The sequence below is a fragment of the Ptychodera flava genome, chromosome 20 (genome assembly GCF_041260155.1).
Source record: "Ptychodera flava strain L36383 chromosome 20, AS_Pfla_20210202, whole genome shotgun sequence".
Lineage (NCBI taxonomy): Eukaryota > Metazoa > Hemichordata > Enteropneusta > Ptychoderidae > Ptychodera > Ptychodera flava.
The window spans coordinates 37,199,209-37,217,928 of record NC_091947.1 but is presented as its reverse complement, the minus strand read 5'-3'; the positions used below and the strand labels follow the sequence as shown (position 1 = coordinate 37,217,928).

Below are 18,720 nucleotides of genomic sequence, written 5' to 3'. Positions count from 1 at the left end.
AGACGACTACATCCCTTTAATATGTAAACATTGTAAAAAGCTGCCTTTGTGTTGTCGTATGCCGTCTGTATCTTCAGCACAGGCTTTGAAGTAGAGCTGGCTTACAATTAACAAAACGACACTCTTGTCAATCGAGAACAAAATAGTACCGGTATATAGAAAATGCTGCATTGTCAACATTGTTAACCGTGATTTTCTATCCATTTAACATCACAATTGCCGCACTATGTCTTACCATGCCAAATGTTTCAAATTAAAGCAATGTGAAAGAACATTTTTCACCCAAAAAAGTCACTAAAGTGAAAGTTACAGTAATTTTTTCGGCTTCAGGTGTAAGCTTATGATTGGCTCTAAACTTTCCAGTCTCGGTCAACCCATAGAGGTGTGCTGCCTCAATGGTAAACCACACCGGAAGGTTCACCAATTTCAATGTCAAGGGGCATCTTTTATAAAGGATAAGTCGTTTTGTAATGGAAATATCGAAATAAATGCAAAAATAGAACCTTGTCTTTATGGAAATGACCAAAATACATGACATATTGAACTCGAAGGCCCGATGGCCTGTCAGTTTCGATGGCTTCCTGTGAACTCAACGTCACCCAGGATGCTCATTGTCCACCACTGCATTAGTTTCAGGCTATCAGTTAGTTTCTTCGGGGGGGGGGGGGGGGGGGGGAGATTTCAAAACTGCTCTTGCAAGAAAAATACCCAAATATTCTCTACAGTCTTTGCTACCAATTGAAATTTCTGTCTGAACCGTTAGTACATATATGATCCACGAAACCTCCAATCTCTTAGTATTTTGCGAACTTGACTCAGTTGCCGGATATCACGTTGTTTCCGTTCCTTATACAGATGTAAGTTCTTCATTTTGTGAAGCGCATTCTTTCGATGGTTTACCACACGGCAATAAATATAAAAAGGTATGACGATGAACCATATTGGGACATTTATTTATGTCAAGAGAGCGATCATGACCGTCATATGGCCAGTCAGTGGTATTATATTGCACGCCTAAAATTTGTATGCAACAGCACAGCGTGAGGCATACTGGTACTAAGACAAACAATGACAAGCAACCTAGCGGCCGATATAGCTCCGCTGTGTTTATGTAGAGAATAACTATTTTGGACACATGTTGATGAAGAAGGGTGGAAGTCTTTGATAGCTCGATGCAGTGGCCAGAAAAAAGTGGCTAAAATAAGCTGCAAAAATACGCAATTGAAGATTTCATCATACTTTGAATGTATCACATAGGATCATCCCTAAGAACATGTCAACCAAAGCTATCTGATGAGTAATTTTTGAGAATAAATTTATGACCAAAAATGGCAACAATTGCCCCAAAAATAAAAATTGCAGATTTCATCATAATTTCAAAAGATCAAATTTAGTTCATATATAGAAACCTGTATACCAAATTTCAAAGCTGTTAGACAAGTACTTTTGAGAAACGCATTTTTTGACCAAAAATAGGAAAAATTGCCCCAAAAATTCAAAATTGCAGATTTCATCATTATTTCAATAAATATCATTTAGTTCATCTATGGAAACCTGTATACCAAATTTCAAAGCTATCAGATGAGCAGTTTTGAATATACACATTTTTTGACCAAAAATGGCAAAAATTGCCCCAAAAATACAAAATTACAGATTTCATCAGAAATTCAATATATATTACTTAGCTCATCTGTAGAAACCAAATTTCAAAGCTATCAGACCAGTACTTTTTGAGAAACACATGTTTTGACTAAAAATGGCAAAAATTGCCCCAAAATTACAAAATTGCAGATTTCATCATAATTTCAATAATTATCATTTAGTTCATCTGTAGAAACCTGTACACCAAATTTCAAAGCTATCTGATGAGTAGTTTTGGAAACACACGTTTTTTGACCAAAACTGGTAAAAATTGCCCCAAAATTACAAAATTGTAGATTTCATCATAATTTCAATAGCTATCATTTAGTTAATCTGTAGGAACCTGTATACCAAATTTCAAAGCTATCGGATGAGTAGTTTTGGAAATACACATTTTTTGACCAAAAATGGCAAAAATTGCCCCAAAAATACAAAATTACAGATTTCATCAGAAATTCAATACATATTACTTAGTTCATCGATAGAAACCTGTACACCGAATTTCAAAACTATCAGACCAGTACTTTTTGAGAAATAAATTTTTTGACCAAATATGGCAAAAATTGCCTTAAAAATGCAAATTTGCATATTTCTGCAAAATTTGAACAAATCTGAAATAGATCATCCCTAGGGACCTATGTACAAAATATCAAAGCTATCTGACTGGCAGTTTTGAAGAAGAAGATTTTTAAAGATTTTTTTACCAGAAATGACAAAAATTGCCTTAAAAATACAAATATGCAAATTTCGCCACGATTTGAACAAATCTGACTGAAGTCACCCTAAGCAAACTGCATATCAAATTTTAAAGCAATCGGACAAGCAGTTTCAGAGAAGAAGATTTTTTTACCAAAAACACCAAAAAATGCCCCCAAAATACAAATATGCAAATTTCACCAAGATTTAAAGAAACTGAAGTGAAGTCACCTTAAGTGAGCTGCATATAAAATTTCAAAGCAATTGGACTTGCGGTTTCAGAGGAGAAGGCAATTGTTGACGGACGACGACGGACGACGGACGACGACGACGGACGACGACGGACGACAGACGACGACGGAAAATCAACCTATTTGATAAGCTCCGCGTCGCTGACAGCGGAGCTAAAAACATGTCGTGTGTCTTTGGAAAAATTGTTGACCTATTTCGCAATTTTATAAGCATCGCCACTTGGTCTTAATAACCGGTTTGCATTATTACTACCCCATTTATCTGAGTTCTCAGCCACACCTGTTAGAAAATGGTATGGCTTAATTAGTTGCAGGGGGTCCCGCCCTGTCGAGAACCACTGTCTATGGTGTGACTCCGTATTGCTCACAATCGTTTCCTCGCCCATCACTTACACAATCCATGGATTTGCAACTTTCTTTACAACACGTACATTTATGTATTATTTCGGTATTAGTCTTGACAAATGAAAATTAAAAGGTTTACTTGTTTTGCTTTTTGAATGCAAACGTCAAGCACGGTCCCGTGCGTCAAGTATGCAAACGTAACGTAACGCATACGTATCATATACATACATGTGCCAGTATCGTCGCTATCTTATTCTCGTAACATTTATTTGAAGGAAACATATATGCTGCGAAATGAAACGAAAACGTCCTTGATACAGTTGTAATCACACAATGATAAAGTGGTCAAGTACAACAAATAAGTAGGCTACGGCCACGGCCGGTCGACCGCATAGCTGGTTGGATGTTCTTGTTAGCATCCGGCAATGGATGTATGAAATATGCCTCCCACTGACGCTTGGTCAGTACACGGTCATTCGTGGAATTACCATGATCAGAAGTGATGAATGTCATTTTATTGAGATGTTGCGACAATCACACTGTGGTACTTGAGGTGAGAATGACGTCTATATGACCTCGCTCTGCCTGCCATTTGTCAACTCACGTACATGCACACTACAGATAGTGATTGACATATTGCTCCATCAAGGTCTGTCGACTACAGGACCTTGACTCTATCTCTTATTCTTTTTGACTACGAAGAGTAAACTGTAATTATAAATAAACTGTAATTATGACACCAATATTGCGGGCGTCATTGTAAACATATTTTTATTTGCCAACTGACAAATCGTGTACTATTCAGTACGCGCTAAGTAAGCACCCATGCAAGCTATATTTCGCATATTCGCTACATTTTAGCACTCATTTTCAGTTCAACGCTCAGTTCTTTTTTTCGCCCAGTTTGACGCTCACTTCGTAATTTACAACGCTGTTTGATGTTCACGTTGTCATTTCAAACGCTCAGTTCGACGCTCACTTTGTCATTTCCAACGCTCAGTTCGACGCTCACTTTGTCGAATTTGGGACCCTTACATACCTGGACAATTTAATGATTTGAAAATCTATACCCACCTTGAAACTGATCTTAGTTGTAAGTGTGTGTCCATGATATATGATAGGCCATCCATCATCGCCATCCCAACAGTCCAATTCAACACATCGACATCCGGTCAGCAAGATCTAGATAGCAACATCAAATTCCAACACACTGAGTAACACTAAATCTTAAACACTCGAAGCTGAATGTACAATAGAGTATAAGTGTTTATGAGGACTTGTTGAAATAATCATTAAGAAAAGTTCATTAAATATGCAAATTAGAAATTAATTAACATGATATTGATAAACGTTCTTATACACAGTTAAAGCAACATGAGCTCAACATATATACCAAGTTTCAACAAATCTGATGAAGTATTTCTAAATGTATCAGCCTAATTACAAAAATTTATTAAATATGCAAATACGCAATTAATTGACAAGATATAACTAAATGTCTTTGTGCTACAACAACACTTTAAGATCAACATCTGTAAAAAGTTTCACAAAATTTGGCGCAGTATTTTTGGAAATATCACACTAATATGGAACGTTCATTAAAATATGCAAATTAGCAAATAATTTCCAAGATACTGCTAAATGTCTTTGTTTGCTATTATAACACTTTGAGATCTACATCGGTATTAAGTTTCATCAAATTTGCTGCAGTATTTCTAGACATATCACACTTATTAAGAAGGTTCATTAAATATGCAAATTAGCAATTTATTGACAAAGTATTGGTAATTATTACATATGTACCACAGATTGCTAATCTGTTGGCAGTGAAATAAAGTTGGTGTTTTCACAGACAGAGATAATATAGTCCCTGTATATTTTTTGCATTTTCTAAACATAGGGCCAAAGTCCCTGAAGCTACTATAGACATGGATACAAAATTAAGTATTTCCTGACTGTATGAAATTATCTCACTAAGGTCATCCTAGGGACTTGTAAACCAAATATTAAAGCTGTCTGACCAGCGGTTTTGAAAAAAACAAGCGACTCAACAGTTGACAGAGCTCTGCTGTGTTATGTAGAGAATAACCTTTTGTGACACAAGTATTGATGAAGAAGGTGGATATCTTTGATAGCTCATATCAGGATGGCCTGACCAAAAATGGAAAAAAAATTCCGTAAAAATACAGATTTGCATATTTCATCACAATTTTAACAAATCTAGGTTGGATTATCCCAAGGGACCTGTATACCAAATAACAAGGCTGTCATTCATTCATTCATTCATTCATACATACATACATACATACATAACACACACACACACACACATACACACACACACACACATGCACACACAAACACATACATACATACATACAAACAGACTGACGGTGCACGCGGACAGATACCCATCCCAATACCTTCTATAGACTATATTAGTCTATAGTAGCTAATAAACGAGAGTTAATTACATTCTAATTAAAGTAAACAAGACTTGCTTAAATCAAGATATACGTCATAAAAAAACAGCATATCTGTCAGGTTATAAAGAATCTTAAGCTGGTTATCTTTGTCAGTAATTTCATCCTATTAACCAAGCACATTTTAATTCTCAAATTAACATTGCAAGTAAGTTCTGTTGAATAAGTTGAGACTGTACGTACTCAGAGAAAGCATACTGAAGAGACAAATGTTTGAAACTGAAGAAGTTCAAGGTCAACAAAAGCATTATAAGGAATCATGTAACACTTTCATTGGACTGTTTACACAGATTGCATAATTGCTATAAATAGCACATGAGGAATCTTACAGCCCAGCTTTACCATAAAAACCCTATCTCTTTGACCACTCTTTAATTGACCACTCTATTTTTTTTCCTCAAAAAGTAATTTTATTTTATCCTTACCATGTCAACCATAAATGGAAATTAGAACTTTCTCTATCTCTATTTATTTGACCACCCTATCATGACAAACTATTATGAGCAAATTCTTTTAGATAACATACAGGGCACAATAAATGACGGTTTAGATTATGTCAAAGTTGGGATTCAGGAAAGTTGCCTTCACATGTTTTAATCCTCCAAGATGGTAAACATTTCACTATGAACTGTCAAAAAAAGTTGAACTTTCTGATAATTCTACACTAAAATTATTTTGGCTTTGATGATTTCCCAATTAATTCAATTATTTAAAATCATATTTATTATTTTTTTCTGGGTGAATTGATAGGGTTTATACAGTACAAGAATTACATACAATGTAAGTCAAATTTTGACCAAAAATGACAAAAAAATTCCTTAAAAATACACATTTGCATATTTCATCACAATTTGAACAAATCTAAGTTGGGTTATCCCTAGGGACCTGTATACCAGATAACAAAGCTGTCTGACCAGCGGTTATGAAGAAGAAGATTTTTTACCAAAAACACCTTTTTTGCTGCTAATTAGCATATTTTCAACAATATCAAAAAATAAAAAAGAACAGTTTCTCAAAATCATATTTTTCATCTACACAACAAATATCAAATCAGTAAGTATTGCGGTTCTCAAGATATTTGAGTGGACAGACGCCTCACAAACGGACATACATACATACATACATACATACATACAGACTGACGACAGACGCCGGACGGATACCCATCCCAATAGCTTCTATAGACTACAGTCTATAGTAGCTAAAAATTGTGACACTTTTCTAAGTATTTTAGCTTAAGATTGAGCTAATTATCACTGCTTTTAAATATTTTACTAATTGCTTGCTTTCAGCAAAGTATTTCATCTACTTCAAAGCATTTCAAAAACAGGTCACGCGCCATTAAATAATGTTTACATAGAAAACCATGGTTAAGAAACTATTTCACGCTAAATTATGCAAATGGGTTATTATCCCGTACTACTTTCTATTGGTAAATATTGTTGCCGGCTCCTGAACAACAATAAATACTTAAGCGGATTGTATATCTGTGGAAGAAAATAATTATTACGATTGGCAGAACTGTATTTATTTTGAACATTTAGAATCAGAATTTTATTATCGAAGTGAAACTAATATCTCGGCACGGACGGAACAAAATACTGTGACTACGATGGAAGCGATGTACCGGCAAAGGTAACCGAAGCTTAAGCCGTTGACATCTGCAAGATTTGATGCGGTCTCCGAAGACGTGACTCAAAGCTCTCGTCAGGTTGCAAAAAAATAAACGGAAAAACCGTTATGGAAACGCTTCCTAAAGTTGCTGTTTTCAACGACTGGCTTTGTATAATAACAACGGAAACTTGTACCAGTCGAACTTGACCCATGACCGTGACTTAAATCTTGCCAGTTAACAGCGACGAAGAGTATGAGCTAGATTCGCGGTCGGTATCCAGTTACAATAATTAACTCGCCTACGAAGATCAACAACGGCAAATGAGTAATATTGAGTGGGGTTGATGAAAAATTTAACCTGTGACCTTGGTCTGTGATAGAGGGACTGTGCCGTTACCGAGCACCCGGGCCGAGCACATCGACAAGCGATAATATAATACCCATGTCCGCCACAGCAAAGACAAATGTGATAGATCGGCTCCTGTGACGACGCAGCAATCAGTACTTCGCAATCCTTGCAATGGTGTAGCCAGCAAGTTCAAAACCAGTTACCCGTGCTATTCTCAAATCACCGGAGGAGTCTTCAACTTCACATTCAAAATCGCGGCCTCAGAAAACAACTCTTAACAGCTTCTTTCTTCACCAGATGTCCGTACACCACCGTGTTTCATTCATGTAACCGTAGCTCTGCATTGCAGGGCAGTGTGTTACCGGCGTTATACGGCCTCCCACCAGAGGCCATATAATGCCGGTAACACACAGCCCTGCCGTGCAGAGCTAACGTTACCGTAGATCTGACAGCCATACTCGGACTCCGATTAGTCTAATTTTGCGTACAATTTGGAAGTTTCAGTCATTCTAATTTTTATTACAATTGATCTTGTTACTCTAAATATCAATTTTGTTCACATGTATTTAAAATATTTAAGATTTCTGTCCCAAAACGTCTTTGTTTGAGTAGGTTTTTGTTGTCGTAGTCGAGATGGAAATACAGTGATATAGTGAACTCGGTACACTGCATCAAATATTTGCACATGAATTGTTGTAAGGGACGATTCAGAATTTACTTCCAGGGGGGGGGGGGTGGAGGATTTTCAGGGGGGGCCACCCATTTTTCCCAAGAAAATTTAGGGGGGGGGGGCCAGACAAAAATACCACAATCTTTTAGGGGGGGCCAAGGAAAAAAACATCAATTCAATATTTGCCCAGAATTTCTGATCTCTACAAAAGAGCACCGTAGACACTACCTGGGTGACAGATAAACTCAACATGTTTAGTTAAACTCCTTTAGCTGCCAAATTCGGTAATATTCACAGTGGTTTGTTTTATGCATCTACTGCAGTATCTTGTTCTCCTCCCTGAAGCGTTATGAAATGTCCAGTATTTAGCGTGTCAATACAAACCATACAGTGAACAGTCAGGGTTGTTTTTGTTGAAAAGAGATCTCAGATCAAGTCCAGACTAGAATTCGTTTATCAACAATAACAATGGTCATTATGTTCACACTGGTATGTTGCTAAATACAGCATTGGGTGTTCTATGTAGTGATAGAATAACAAACAAATGCTGATACACAGAGATGAACATTGAACAAATGCTAAAAATTACAGCAAATGTCTTATTAAGGTTGGGTTTACCTTGTAGCTTGTAAAGCAGTTGAAAGTTGCATGATAAAGAAGTGTTAATTTATGCAAATGTATGCAAATCACCTGATTTCTTGGCTTCTTTTGCCTCCCAATTTCAAAATTTCCAACGAATTTAACTCCACTCCGGCTGGGACAAATTTTCTGAAATTTCACATATGTTTTTTAAATATATAGCACAACAACTATCAATTGGTTTTGTTTGGCAATAAAGCTCTTACATTTTTAATAAGAGGCATTTTGAATAAGAGGCATTTTAATTTTGCTGATCATGATTTTAATCAATTATTAGAGTGTCAGTCTTTAAACCCCTACAATTTTAAAATGAAGATGGATAATGCCAAGTAAAATAGTTGTTTTTTTTCTACATGAATACTATCCTTTCAAGTGAAATATTACATTTCAGAAAATACTGTCTAGTTTTCGACTTAAATTAATTTTTATCATTAATACAAAAATTGAGGTTTTTTACCCCAAATATACACCCACTTCATCCTTTGAGTAAACTACTGCTACTGCTCCTCTTCTTTTCTGCTCCTTTTTTCTATGTTTCATTCTCATCAATTTTACCCTTTCTAAATTTTTTAAATGTTCTACATAACTTTTTACAGTGCTTACATCTACTATAAACTTTTTTGAAATAAATTTATGGCCGTCTCATCTTCAAGGTGCTTTCAACGAATATGTTTTCATGTTGAAAATAAAAATATGTATTATTGTCAAAAATATATGGTGAAAAATTTACAAAAAGGTTGATTTTCCAATAATCCTGTATGTGCATCCAGAAGATCATGTGGCACTGCACCAATGCTATGGTGTCGGATTGTTGAAATATTGTGTACACAAGAAATTTGCTGTAGTCCAAGAAGTGATCTCGTGTATGAGGCTAGGAGAAATGTGGATAGGCTTACACATTGTGTATTGATGCTATATTGTCCCATTCATTCTGATATGTATAATCAAAGATTTCACAGTGGCGGCTGGCAGAAAAGGCAAAAAAACAAAATTAACATGTATTGTTTCGTGTCATCTGAAAACATGCGCATCATGACTATTCTAAAATTAAAGTTTGTTTTAAAAAAAATTTGAAATATGAATGCTCTGTCAATTTTGAAAAATACTGCTGACAAAATGTGAATTTGACTTACACAGGGTTATCTGCATTTTAATATGAACATTGGATTGTGAATGGAATGAGCAGAATAACATGTGAATTCATGTTTTGGATAAGGTGTTTTGTTCAAGAAATGTTCTAAAATATTCCTCAGCATTGTTGCTTTCAGTGGCAGCAACTTGGTTTTATGACAACCAAATTAGAAAAAAAGAGAAAATTAAAAACAAGTTGGCTTTCACCAATTTTAATTCCTAATGTTTAAAACTTTCACCGTGAGTGAGTCTGCAAATATTCAGCATCATCAAATGAAAATGTATGCTGAACGTGTGCATGTACATGTACATTTCACTTTCCAGAAATATCTGGATATCTGCAAATGAGATGTACCATTAAACTTCAAGATATATATCACTTTGCCAATCATCTGCTCCTCTGATTTTCTGTTCACCATTTCTAACTGACATCTTTGCTTGTCTTTGTGTGCATCATATGTATCAGTGAGACATAACGAAAAAAGAATTCATATTAAGTAATTAACTTTTCTTCAGAAATTTACAACCAGATATGTTTATTGCTACCCTTTCCAAAAGTGTGCCACTTGCGTTCCCTGCAAATCATTCTTTTTATAGTCACATAACCCTGAAATGATTTGTTATATCATCGATTAATGTCCACTAGCCCTACAGTTCCTGCAACTTGTTAGACTAGATATGTCTATAATGTACCGTATAAGCATGCATGTATATTGGGGGGGGGGCCATGGAAAAAAAACAGGAAAGATGAGGGGGGGGCCATAGATTTTTTCTATAATTTACTAGGGGGGCCATGGAAAAAAATCACCAAGAAAATAGAAAATCCTCCACCCTCCCCCTGGAAGTAAATTCTGAATAGTCCCTAAGTTTTCCCTAAGCCAATCAGTGAGCTCACAGCTGATGAAAAGTTCATTGACAGCATATCAATGTGCACTATATAGAATCTATATGCAATCAGGCCGTGTTGTGATTAGCTGGGTTTTTTTGACGGCGATCGACAAAATTTGGGACCATATGTAATAATAACAGAACCCCATGGCCTTGGAGGGCACTCTGTGGCATTTCAAAGGTATTTCCCTCGGGATACGGTGTATTCTGCCTGTACTTAAAGCTTTTGTATATTAATATCTGTACCAAGTTTCATCAAATTTGAGTCATTATTTCTTGACTTATTATCGGAATTCTGAAATTCATTAAATATGCAAATTTGCAATTAAATGACATGATCCTGCGAAATGTCTTTGCACAAAGTTACAGCTCTGGTATATTAACATCTGTAAGAAGTTTCATTGAATATGAGTCAGTATTTCTTGACTTATTATCGGAATGATGAAAATTCATTAAATATGCAAATTAGCAATTATTTGACATAATACTGACAAATATCTTTGTGTGCTATTACAGCTCTGTGTGACCAACGTATGTACAAAGTTTCATCAAACTTAGTGCAGACTCTTACGAAACAGATATTTTTCAAAAATCACGAATTATGCAAATTAGTGCTAATTATGTGTGCCAAACCCAAAACAATGGGTGTGCATATGTAGGCCATATTGTATTATCCTTGTACAAAGTTTGAAAGAAATTGGCTCAGGTATGTCTGAGATATCTGCATGGAAGGACGGACAGATGGATGGATGGACGGAGCCCAAACCACAAGTCCCCAGGACTTCGTCTTGGGAACTAAGAAACACATCTACTTATGATTTCATGACTGAATGAAAATCAACAAACATTTTGATTGGGAAATCTGATAAAAAATCATAAAAATACTATTACCTGTGCATAGATTTCCACAGAAGATTCACCTTTCAACTGATGACCAGTAAGATAGGTATTATGTGAGCAGTCTATGAAGTAATGTGACAATGGGTGCTGTAGATCCTGTGACAAAACAAATGAATATTTGTATAAAAACAAGAGAAGTTACTTATCTGGAGTTATGTATGGGTGTCTCAAAACACAGTGCTACTGAAAAAGTGCTGGTAGCATTGCAAGAAAATAGTACCATCTGCGACTGCCAGCACAGTTATCATTCTGCTACAGCTAGTACTATCATTCTGCAAGAAAGTAGCACTTTGATCCTGCGACTTTCATCATGCGACAACACTTCTGTACAAAACCATGGAGGTTACCATGCAAAACAGAGCTACAGATGGTGGCCTTGAACTTAACTCATTGCAGATTGCTCACTACATACTCTTAAGAGATCGGTAGACGAGCCGGTACACAAATGTTCTTGGTGCCATTACATTGAGAGTTCAAATCCGATTGAAAATCTACTGAATTATCTACCCTGGGTCAATAGCTCTGCTGGTGAATAGAATTGTCCCTGAGCTTCCTTTCCTCCAGTAAAGCGATGTACTCATTGCTCAGATAAAGTTTATGTGTGATGTGTGATAGCGAGTATGTGAGTGCGAGTGCTTCGTGAACTCTAAAGCTTGTGAAGGTGTTGCAGTCAGAAAAATTATAACAACTTAGCTTGGTCATTAAACCACAGTGACTCTTTTTTAAGGGTGGGAATTTGGATGAGTGGTTTTGACTGTGATGTCGATGCTAGGTGACTTGGTGCTGTATGTGAGTTTGAACCCGATCTAAAGAATTACATACCTCCTTACAAATTTTAGTTTCTTCACACAGGAATGCATAGTTATCTTTATCCATCATGAATCTGGCAAAACCTTCAAAAGAAAAGCAGTTCTTTGCCCTCATAGCAGCTTTTGGTTCATGCCTCTGAAAAATGTAAAACGTAGTTAGATACAGTATTTGTCAAAAAATCAAAATTTTATTTGCGTAAAGCCAACACTCAAAAAGTATATTAAAATACATGTGCAATTAATTATTTTACCAAACAGACAATTCAGATACCTATCAAAAGTCAAATTATTTTCTATGATCTGTCCCCTGCAAATGGATGATGAACAATTCATGCAGAGTACATGAGATCAGATCATAGATTATTTATGAAATGGACGGGAATACTTCATGCATATTCATGTGGTGGCACTACTGATTGGCAGTGTTTTTACTTTGTCACTCAGTTTTTACTCTTTCTACTGTTTCATACATTTTTACCACCTTTAAGTTTACATTGGGTGATTATGGCTTAGCTATAATCACAGTTAACGTTGGGAACAGACATGAAGGTGCTTGTGACAAGGAAGTGATATTGCAATAGCTTGACGCTGGACTTTATTCTTGGCAGATGGTACAAACAGGACAATGCTATAAATACAAACTTAAGAAATAGGAAATAATATGGACTATGGACAAACTCTGCAGGATATTACCCAGTGGCACATGGACTCCTCATCAGTCCCGGGAAGAGCCCCAGCTAGGTGGCGCTGCGGACTGCAGCTACTTGTGCCTGCAGTTTGGTCATAATTTGGTGGTTAACGGTCATGGGCCTGAAGTGGGTGCCCAGTACCACGTTGCCTGCTTGGCAGTATGTGCAACCCGGTAACACGCCGCCCTTCCCTGAGACCATTCAAATCTGCATGTTGACTCATAGGAAAGGTAGTGATGACTCAAGGATATGCCATCACCCCTGGAGAGGCTAAACCTTTGTCTCTGTGTTGTTTCTTTGCATTAATGAGGATTTTATGCACTCAAGCAATACACTGTGTTTTTCCCTGGCATTATATCTTTATATTCCTGGAGGCAGCATTCATTAACGAGTTCAAGACCTGTGGTTCTGGTGCCCAATTCTCTGTTTTCAAAATGGCGGCTCAATCACTACTGGTACATGGAAGACATCAGACATCATTAAAAAGATTTGAATGCATCTGCCCCTGTGACGCTGTTAGGGAGACTTATCATTAGACTTGTATCTAGGAAGCAGACAACAAGAGACTGTTTTATACTGTTGCTATGTTGTCAAGTGTGAAGGCAACTTATTCAAATAGATACCATCTAATTCCTCTGAAGGATATGCAATCATAATTCCTGAATTTCTTTGTCTACAAGGTTTCCAAACCTCAGGAAGGCCTTGATGAATGCTCTTGAGGCATTTTGATACAGTATCAGTTGATCAGTTGATGATATAACTACAGTAATAAAGCGGTCGTCCTCAAAATCATGTATGTGACCTTGAAGCGTAATTATGTCATCAAAGTTTGTTTAATACTTTTTCGATATGCTTGCACCACTCCTCACTCAATATTTCAATGCATCGCTTTCATCTGGTTATGCACTATCTCCTAGCTGATCACTGACAGCATGTCAAGGTTAAGGTTCTGCACTATCTCCTAATTCACGAGTGAAGTATGGCGTTCTCACAGATATGTCCTGGGGCAAATTTTATTAATGCTGTACACAGCACCACTATGCAATATTATAGTTGGTCATGATCTTCACTACATGATGTACGCTGATGATACAAAGATGTATATTATCTGTAACAAAGCTGATGAAGAGATCGAGTGCCTGTGTTGATGATGTTTGTGGATGGATGAGAACTATTAACATGTTGGTGCTGAACTATAACAAAACTGAAGTTGTACATTTTTCATTGCGCTTAAAAATTGATGTAACAGAACAGCTGGCCAGTCTTTGAACTTAACATCACTTCCTCTCCTTTTCATTTGGAATCTTGGTGTTATTCTAAGCAGGGATGGCTTCATTAGTGATCATATCAGTCAACTTTGTAGGAACGCATATTACTCTTTAAGAAAAGGTAAAATTTGTGAATTACTCAACAAGCCCACTACTGAGAAACTCATCAATGCATTCATGAAATCTAAACTTGATTATAAACTACAGTACATTTTCATCACACTTAAGAAATGATATAATAGAACAGCTGTCCAGTTGAATTTGTTAAAATTTCCAGTCTTAGTTGCCACTGTTATTATATACAGTATAAAGTAGTTGCAATCTCAATCAACATTTCTTAGATTGAACACAAACCTGTATGATTGCAGTTATCTCAGCTGTAGTTAACACTTCTTCTTGTTCTTTATTGAGAAATTCCTGAAGTTGATTTACTCCAATGACCTGTGAGGCTGATGATGTAGTTTCAACTCCTGTGCTGTTATTAGCAACACTTGATGCCGCAATTGCATCAGTTACACGTCTGTTGTTTTCATAAAGTATATCTTCATTAGTATTCCTTGTCAGACTTTCTACAATAAAGACAGAAGGCAACATTTGAAAAATTTTTATCATGAATACTAACAGGCGACATGGCGGCCAATATAGTCCCGCTGTGTAAATGTAGAAAATAACTATTTGTGACACAGGTGTTGAAGGTAGAAATGTTTGATAGCTCATTTCAGTGGCCAGACAATATGACGTCAGAACAAATTCAATAATCCAAAACATACAAAATATTATCACATGCACAAGCCAAGTTACGGGATTTATTCTCCGGTCATTTTACATTAGGACAACCCACATCTATCTATTTGGTGCATTGGACCTTTTTTTGTGTCGATCTTCAGTGTGCTTGTCAATGTAAACAAACAACATGGCAATCAGTATTTCTCCCAAGATCAAAATGTGTCTGACATGAAAATATCGTAAACATTAGTCATGATTATTAGAGTCTGACAAAATACATCCACTAGGCAAATTTTTGAGTCCTTGTGTTTTAGTTTGTCACCAATATGGGGATTCGTATTCGTATAGACCCCGCCGACGTCTGAACTTTCGATGCTCTGGGTAGTTTGATGTGGTAGACATACAGTTTCCACTGCAACAAGGGGGTCAAGTGCGGTGTCCAGGCCTCCAAAAGTCATGTAATGAAATTGATATTTTCATAGACTACAACAACAATAATCCAAATGATGTAAACACAAGAGTGCACTGCATGTATATTCCCAAGGAATTACATTTAATAATTTGCGGAAACAACGAACTTGAAGCTGGTCGCGTTACCATGGGTTCTGTAAGCACTGTAACCAGGGTCAGGCACGAAGTTACAATGTTACATTCGCGCCATCGAGGTTCAGACAATTTTTGCTCCCGAAAAATAGTGTATCTTTGTCTGAGGTAAATTTCTAGGCCTATGCTATCTTTGAAATATTAAATGTATAACTTTGCAGAAGGTACGTGTAGACTGAGACGTTGTTTGGCATTTTCTCCATACTCAAACGTGAACACCGTGTTCCTCGCTCACATGACAGACAACTGGAAATGATTGACAACTTGCCCAGGGCGTACTGATATTATTCCTAAAGCAGTTCAAAAGTTTAAACGCAGAATCGTTATGAAAACTTCTTTTGCTTTGCAAAAACTAATGAATTCTTGGCTTATGCATGTGATAAGTATATTATTCCCTAATATTTTTCTTCGTTCAGCAAAGGAAATACTTGTGACGTAATGACCATGTCACCACTCATTTTCGGCTCATGGTGACATGGTCATTACGTCACAAGTATTTTCTTCACTGAACGAAGAAAAATATAAGGAAATAATATCTATTAGTAAATAAATTACCAGGTCCTGTAATATAAAATATCACAAAGAAAATATTTACAAGATAATGAATGACAATCATGAACCACGAATACAATCATAAGCGGTGGAACCAGATGGTGGTACAAAAAATGGCAAAAATAGTTGCAAAAATACACAATTGAAGATTTCATCATAATTTTAACATATCACATTTGTCCCTAAAAAACATGTCAACAAAAGCTATCAGATGAGTATCTTTTTGAGAATCAAATTTTTTGACCAAACATGGCAAAAATTGCTAAAAAAAAACTAAAATTGCAGATCTCAGAATAATTTCAATATATAAAAAATAACCCCTTCGAACTTGTTTACGGAATGTCAAAGCTATCAAATGTGCATTTTTTGAGAAAGAAATTTTTTGACCTAAAGTGGCCAAAATGCCCCAAAATACAAAATGTATATTTCATCATGATTTGAATATATCACATTTTGCTCATCCCTATGAACCTGTATATCAAATATCAAAGCTGTTAGACAGGTGGTTTGGTGAAATAAATGTTTGACCAAAAATGACAAAAATTGCCTAAAAAATATAAATTTGCATATTTCTGTACAATTTGAACAAATCTAAAAAGGTCATCCCTAGGGACCTATATACCACATATCAAAGTGATCTGATCTGTAGTATTGAAGAAGGAGATTTTTTAAGATTTTTTGACCAAAAATAACAAAAATTGCTTTAAAAATACAAATATGCAAATTTCACCACAATTTAAATAAACTTGAGTTGGGTCACACCAAGTGAACTGTATATCAAATTTTAAAGCGATCCGACATGCGACATCAGAGAAGAAGATATTTTCACAAAAACAGCAAAAAAAATCCCTAAAAATACATTATGTAATTTCACCACGATTTGAACAAACTTGCGTGAGGACACCCCAAGTGAACTGCATATCAAATTTCAAAGCAATTGGACTTGTGGTTTCAGAGGAGAAGGCCATTGCTGATGGACGACTATCAGATGACGGATGGACGATGGACAGACGACAAAAATGATGACAGACAACAATAGAAAATCAGCCTATAAGCTCTGCGTTGTTGAGATAGGAGCTAATCAGCAAGCACTTGTTAGTTTTACCAACAGAGGTAGACTGCAAATTCAGTTTGAAGATTTGATTGGAAAAGTGCCTTACCTGTTACTTTACTGCAGGAGTTTCCCAGAGACATATTATTGACATGTGACAATGTTGTTGAAGGGTGTAAGTATTTTGTTTCTGTATTGGAAACTGCACACTGCTCAAAGAGATCTTTTAGGTCTTTGCGACATCGCAAACTAAAAGACTTGAATAATTCTAGAAACTCTGTAGAGCAAGAATTGAAGATACAACCACATTTATTTAATTTACACCCAAAATAAAGTAAAACTCCAATATGTTTGGAATTGCAGTTACTTTTTAAGGTTTAAACTGAAAATGGCACATTGTAAAGATACACCAGATATGAACTGAAAATGCTCACGTGCTTCATACAGTTATGTGTAAATTTGAACATTTGCCACATGTTTGCAACTTCATTGAAAGTGTTATGATCAACATAATGAATAATAATCACCGCCGATTAATTCTCAAAGGTCATGAAGTATACAAATATGTAATTAGCTGAAATAAAAATATTAAAGTTCTTTGACTGCTGTCATTGTATCACCATTTTATATAGCAAGTGTAATTACCGTTTGCCAAGTCCTTCAAGCCATATATGCCGAGCTGTGAAAGCTCATTAGATATGTAAATTAGCTGACATGAAAATGTGAAATGACTTTTGATATTGTAATAACCAGGTATAATCATCAATGTTGTCATGTTTTGCCAACTTTGATCAAGTAAATCCCAGTATATATCCCTAATAAGCAAAGTTCATTAAATATGTAAATTAGGAATTGACTTAAGTAAAAATGCTTAATGATTGTTAATAATGTTGTATCATGGTATCTGCAATATATGTAGCAAGTTTTGTCAACTTTGGTCAAGTCAATTCAGATGTATATCTCTAATTAGGAAAGTTCATTGAACATGCAAATTAGGAATTGGCTGAAGAGAAAATTCCTAATGACTCTCAATAATATTGTATTAAAGTGTCTGAAATGTACATAGCAAGTTACATCAATTTTGATCAAGTCAATTCAGATGAATATCCCTAAGTATGAAAATTCATTTAATATGCAAAGTAGGAATTGGCTGAAGTAAAAATGTCTTTTGACTTTCAATAATGTTATATCACAGTATCTTTGATGTATATAGCAAGTTTCAATGACTAAAATAAAGTTAAATTGTGTTGCTAAGCTATCCTTATATACCAAAAATCAGACCTCTAGCTCTATTGGCTGGCTCAGAATTAGATATGCACATAATTAATTAGGTAAAGGATGTGATGTCATAAGGTCTCCCATCATACCAAATATGAAGGGTGTAGCACTTGGGGTTACTTAGTTATGGCCATATA

The 18,720-nt window shown here is 35.8% G+C and overlaps 1 protein-coding gene across 4 annotated transcripts in view; it reads right to left on the bottom strand.

Annotated features, from left to right (window-relative positions):
- LOC139120866 (1-phosphatidylinositol 4,5-bisphosphate phosphodiesterase epsilon-1-like) overlaps nt 1-18,720 on the bottom strand; it is a 176,136-nt gene that overhangs the window by 68,718 nt on the left and 88,698 nt on the right. For all 4 annotated transcript variants that reach the window (XM_070685485.1, XM_070685488.1, XM_070685486.1 and 1 more), the window contains 5 exons: nt 17,415-17,582; nt 14,728-14,942; nt 12,430-12,552; nt 11,599-11,703; nt 4,008-4,115 (listed from right to left, as the gene is read on the bottom strand). In XM_070685485.1, coding sequence (XP_070541586.1) covers nt 4,008-4,115; nt 11,599-11,703; nt 12,430-12,552; nt 14,728-14,942; nt 17,415-17,582 — 719 coding nt within the window. The remainder of the gene's footprint in view (nt 1-4,007; nt 4,116-11,598; nt 11,704-12,429; nt 12,553-14,727; nt 14,943-17,414; nt 17,583-18,720) is intronic.